At 41.9% G+C, this 6,089-nt stretch overlaps 1 protein-coding gene across 1 annotated transcript; it reads right to left on the reverse strand.

Moving 5' to 3' along the window:
- Positions 1 to 239: 239 nt before the first annotated feature.
- Positions 240 to 5,439, reverse strand: GHRL (ghrelin and obestatin prepropeptide). Its single transcript, XM_053302801.1, has 6 exons — positions 5,260 to 5,439; positions 3,170 to 3,403; positions 2,837 to 2,984; positions 2,634 to 2,741; positions 1,795 to 1,903; positions 240 to 356 (listed from the first exon to the last, which is right to left on the reverse strand). Exons 3-6 carry the CDS (start codon positions 2,942 to 2,944, stop codon positions 337 to 339), a joined length of 345 nt encoding a protein of 114 aa, XP_053158776.1. The 5' UTR covers positions 2,945 to 2,984; positions 3,170 to 3,403; positions 5,260 to 5,439; the 3' UTR covers positions 240 to 336.
- Between the last annotated feature and the right edge of the window lie 650 nt (positions 5,440 to 6,089).

Genomic DNA, 6,089 nt, shown 5'->3' on the forward strand with positions numbered 1-6,089 from the left:
AGTTTTATTTTCAATCCCCTTCCTAATGATCCCTAGCATGGAATTGGCCTTTTTCACAGCTGCCGCACGAGCAGTCCACCATGATCCCAAGATCTCCACCCTATACTAATTTGCCTTATTTTCTGTCATTTAAATGCTCTGTAATTCTTTTTTTCTTCAAGAAACATCTAATAAGTTGCCAAATACACCATTTTGCATTCTGAAATCAAGACATTTTATTAGGTATGTTATACAGTATAAAGCAAGATTTGAAGCAGTTTAATTCCAAGTTTGAAATGCCTTTTTCATGTAAATCTCCTGTGCAGCAGTCAACATCTCAATTTTCACCTTTGCTTTTCATGGTTTTGCTTGGTCTTCTGAAAGATCAATGGAGAAATGGTTAGGGTTTTTTAATGTTTTGGTCATCCATCCAAGAAAGTCAATATTTTGTTTTGCCTCTCGTGACTCTCTTCCTGCTAAGTGTGCAAGTAATGTGTGCAACAAAATGTCTTGTTTTCTGTTAACGATCATGGTGTCTGACTCTGTAGCTACCAAATCAGTAACAGGGCAAAAAAGTATTTCAGCGGATAATCAGTTCTTGGGGGGGAGGGGGGTCAAACTAACTATAAGAACATATTTGGGGTTAGTATGCTTGTGTGGTGTTCAGTGCATAGCCTGATTGGAACTGCAGCATGGGAGGAGGAGGGGTTAAGCCTATAGAATGGATTCTGTCTGAATCGGTCCACTTCCCCCTACAGTTACTTATTTGCCCTGAGCAAAAGAGAAATCCCCTTGGCGCCAATGGGAAATTGTTTTCCCTTGTCAAATAGCCACAGCAAGGAGGTAACCAGATTGTGACCATTGTGGGGCAAAGGGTTAACTCACTCCTCCATGCTGTGGTCCTGATCTGGTTCTGGGACCTTGTGGCTATTTACAGTTCAAAAATCAAGCATGTAGTCCCCAGTCATATGACAGGTGTACCATCTAGAATGGCTCTTGACGTTAGTGGCTGACATCCAGACTAAGGGTGCACTAGTACAAACATGTTGCACTAGCTAGTTCCACTAAGCTCGAAGCTTGCAACTATGCAATCCACTCTGCTCCATTACCTTCTTGCATATACACATCTTTGTTGTTGCACTAATGGAGTATTAGTCAGAAGCTTCCAACTACATATGCTTAGTCAGACTTAATCTAGTATATAACAAGTATACCTAGGACTGTAGCTGCACAGCTAGATCCTTGCAAATTTACTCGGAATGAAGCAAGTCCGATTGTGATCACTGGGACTTACTCCCAGGTATGTATGCAGAAGATGGAGCCTTGCTTCCCTCCGCCAGGGCTAGAAACACAGTAAAGCTGTTTAAACATATACTTGGAGAGGAGCCCACAGTCTATGTAGAAGCATGTGCATGTTTCCCATCCTCTGTGAAAAAGAACTCATCAAGAAGTTTGCCTTTCTAATTAATGTTATCATAGATGAATTTTGTTGCTTTTTCACTAGTAAGATCTTCCATCTTAATTGAGAGGTTGTTATGATCAATTAAGGCAGGGGTTCTCAAACACAGGTCCCCAGATGATGGACTACAACTCCCATCATCCCCAGTCATAATGGCTTTTGGCTGGGGGTGATGGGTGGTGTTGTAGTACAACATCTAGGGACCCAAATTTGAGAGCCCCTGAGTTAAGGGGAAAGCATTCAGATGTGTTGAATTGGCTTTGCAGAGTCAAAAATGTCAATACTTTCAAATACTGTGTGGATAGAATGTGGGTACATTATTGGAACGCAGTTTTCTTTGAGCAAGGAAGTGTTACCTTTACTGTCCTCAGCAAATATGTCTTCCAGAAACTTCTCCAGTATTTGTCCATAATCTTTGTACTGCTTTTCTGAGAGCTTCATGCTGATTTCAAAGGGAACACTAAACTAATGAAAGAGGCAAAACAAGGTTAGGTTTTCTTCTGCTGCTTACTATTTGTATACCTAGTAGACAGTGTTCATGTATGTTCAGGGCTCAGTAATGGAAAATGAGCAAGGGCTTAAATGTCAGCTTACACTGGAAGATGAGAAACTGAGGAACTAATTCAGGGATGAACTGTAGATAAATGCATTATGTATTGAAATCCCAGATTACAAAAGAAAAAACCCTTACGATGCAAGGTCTAGCATATGTGCCTAGAAATATAGAATATTCTTTAGAAATATATTTGTACCTCTAGAAACAGTTTGTTCAGACAGTAGGCCATAACAAATGCACTTCTTTAGGGTCTCTATTATGTGTAGTATTTTGAAAGTTGGAGGAAGCAGCAATAACTGTAGTTAATCAAATGTATGCGTAGCTTTTTATTTATTTTATTTTATTTTTACATTTTATATCCCGCTCTTCCTCCAAGGAGCCCAGAGTGGTGTACTACATACTTAGGTTTCTCCTCACAACAACCCTGTGAAGTAGGTTAGGCTGAGAGAGAACTGACTGGCCCAGAGTCACCCAGCTAGTATCATGGCTGAATGGGGATTTGAACTCTGGTCTTCCCGGTCCTAGTCCGGCACTCTAGCCACTACACCACGCTGGCTCCACAGCTTTCTAACTTCTACAACTAAAGTTTTATGATGGAAACAAAACTAATGTGCATGCTATTAACTACAAAACAATTACCTTCATTTCGATTTTGCTGGTGTTTCCCTCAATCCCATAGGTGTCCAGAAGAGCTTCTGCATCTCGGCGGTAGGGATTTGGTGTAGGTTTTGCATGGGCTTTTCGTTGCTGAAAGCAAACCAGATATAGGCACAAGCAAATTATTGCTTGTCTGGGATAAATACCCTTGGACAGAGTCCTTCTGCAATGTTTCCAGTATTTACCTGTGACTTTAGTTGTTCAGGACTTAAGAAACTAGAGCCGGCTGTAGTGGTGTCAATCCAGAAGGAACAGATCATGAGCATTCCTAACACTGTGGTTCTGATCAACATGGCAGCCTGTCAGGATGCCTCGCACACACACGCTCTCAACCTGCATATGCAACACAAATTAACCAGTCCATAAAATAGCAAATTGTAAATGTCCATTTTAGACAGTTGGCAGACAAGGCCAGAGTGTCCTCTCTTGTTTTAAGATAGGTTATTTCTTTCCTTGGGTTTAAAAGCCAAGTTGAGAAAGAGGCAGAAGGGAAAGAGTAGATGGAAAATGTTTCTTACCTCTTCCTTCCTGTATGAATCAGTGGAGGCTGGTGTTCAAGCCTTTATATAGCTGTTGGCAATATTTGATTTGGGTCGATGTAACACCTGCTATCCAAGTGGGACTAGGCATTTCTTGGCAACCTATTCCCGTGATGTAAAAAAGAAAAGGTGTCTAGTGCCTTCGAGTCTGGTTTTATTGGTTTTTAACATCTGCTTGGGTTGCTGCCCTGCTTGCATGTTCAAAGAATATTTCTAAAACAAGAGTAAGATAATATAGTTTTAGGGATGGAATATGACTCATGAAAATAGAACACTTGTGTGAAATAGAGGAAGGGCTGTAGCTCAGTAGCAGATGCCATACTTCTTTGCACACAGATTCAATCATTGGCATCTCTAAGGAGGTTGACCCCAGAAAGCTGCTGCCAGCCAGTGGTTGACATCTAGACTAACACTGTGTGTGTCCCAAATAACTCTGCAGGCATGCAACAGGGGAGGGGCCATTTTCACTGACCCTTTCTGCTGCCTCACTGCTACCTAAGAATATGTCTGAGGGTCCTGCAGCTCTCGGAGACCTATTTTCAAGAGGGCCGCAGAGGGAAGGGGGGAATTGACAAACATTGCCCCTTCCCCACTGTGTGCCCAGAGTGGTGTTTGGTGCATGCAGCTTTAGTCTGGATGTCAGCCAGTGTAGATAATACTGGCTTAGATTGACCAATGGTCCAACTTAGTGTACGACAAGGTTGCCATCTCCCCCGGATTTCCAGATGTTTACTGGATTTTAAGCAGGTTCCCTGGCTCCTGCTTAGCCTATTAAGTAAAAGAAAAATTTTTTAAAAGAAAAAGCTACGCTCCAGCCCTTGTGGAAGTGGAGTTAAGGAGTAAAACGTGTGGTCACTATTCTGTTCAACTGCTGGGTTTAGGGAAAGGCAGGTGAAGCACAGGAGACTGGCTGGAGAGCTTCACAATAAGTAATCTCCTCGAGGAATGTTGCCTCTGTTATTTGTCAGCAGGGGATCCTTATAGGGCAGTTAAGTGGACAGCTTGATTCTGATGTAAATCACTGCCTAGCTGTGTATTGTAATGTCTGAGGTTTTGAGGCATGCCTACTTAGAAGTGAGTACCACTGGTTTCAATCAGGCTTTCTCTCAAGTAAATGTGTTTAGGATTGCAGCCTTAACTGAAAAGCTCAGTGTAATTTTTGTTCTATTGCTGCTATTAATATTTCAAACTTAGTGTAGTCTTCATTTGTTTCCTATAGTTTTTGTTTTTAGTCTACTTATGTTTATGAGATCACCCAGCATTCTGTGTGTGTGTCCATGTTCCAACCCCCATCCACCCCTCAACTTCTCAATGGCAGGACCAATATGAATCAAATTGGGCACAGTTGTAGTGACACTCAGGGATACCTCAACAGGGTGGTTTGTGATTATGTTCCCTGCCCCCCATTCAAGAGGGTGGAAGCATAAACATTTGAGGCACAAGTGGGCTAACTTGTGAACCATCTAACCTATTTCAAACAATTTTGCTACAGCTGTAGGGATATATAGGGACACCTGTTGTGCCAGGGACATGGTTATTTTATTGGGTCTGAGATGGACGGACACACACACACACACACACGTGACTAGGTGCCATTTTAATCAGTGAAGATACAGGGGTAAAAGCCTTTCAGCCCTCAAAACACACCCTACTGGGGATCCTGTTGCAGTAGAGGATGAGCTCAGGTATTGGTCTGAGGCACTTGCATGCTAGTCCTTTTAAAGTTGAGAAGCAAGCTTCACTTGCTGGCGAATAGAAACACATGAGCAAAGCACGGCCAACAGAGGTGCACAGAGAGACAGTATAATGAGCAAGGTTTGCCAACAGTATGCTGATAAGGTGATGCCACTAATTATATCACTAACTAAAACAAGAAGGGCCAGCAGAGATGAGAGGGGGAGAGAGTGCTTTATAGAAGCCACTCACTCTCAAGCAAGATGGCTGTCCTGTGCCTTCTACATAGGGACTGCCACATGCATTACACTACATTTCATGGCTGTGATCCTGACACACACTAAATTCTCCCTCCTTGGAATACAATGGTCTTGTGCAAGTGGATCTTTCCCTACCATGTCAGTACAGCACCTCAATGGCATCGTTTGATGATGTCATCCATCCACCCTGAAAGGTAAGTAGGCAGATTAGTTCTTACCAGAAAACCTGTTTAATTTCCCTTTAAGCCACCATGAATTCTTCCTTCCCCCTGCTCTTTTCCAGCCTACACTAGTATTTTAAATCAAAAGGAGTCATTTTGGTGTTACATTTTATGTACTTATCTCAGAATGTAAATGGTGACCACGGCAAGGTTAATGCTTGAAAGCCTTAATCCCTAGCACCAGTTGTAAAGGGTCAATTGCAGAATTTAGTGATGATGAAAATGCACTCAGCACTGCTCCTCAGCTTGAGCGTTGATTTGGTATTTTCACCTTCACCAATAAATAGCATATTTAAATCAATATAAAAGGCGCCAATAAATAGCATATTCAGGTATTGGGAAATGGAGTTGGGTGATGGTCTGCAGTTGGTGAGGAATCCATGACAGTGCTACACACAGCTAGTTAAACAAGGTTAAAAACTGAACTTGTATATTAGAAAGTGTTTTAATGCTTAGGTAAATAGTCAGGTAAAGAGATCCTCCCAAATATTGTTGGTAGATAGACAGAGCAAATGGAAGTCAACTGGACAGTGCACCAGTTAATTTGCATAACATGCTTGCATATGGCAGCCCTAGTATGACAGCTTCATGGATTCAATACAAATTAACTCTTAATTGCTGTGCTGTCATGTTATCCTTTTTGAATTAGCAGCAGTTGATCTCTACAAATCTAGCTTGACTTTTATGTTTTGGGTGCATATGCTGGTTATCTTCTAAATGATTATCGAAGCAGGCATGAGGGCC

This window comes from Hemicordylus capensis, chromosome 2 (assembly GCF_027244095.1).
Source record: "Hemicordylus capensis ecotype Gifberg chromosome 2, rHemCap1.1.pri, whole genome shotgun sequence".
NCBI lineage: Eukaryota > Metazoa > Chordata > Lepidosauria > Squamata > Cordylidae > Hemicordylus > Hemicordylus capensis.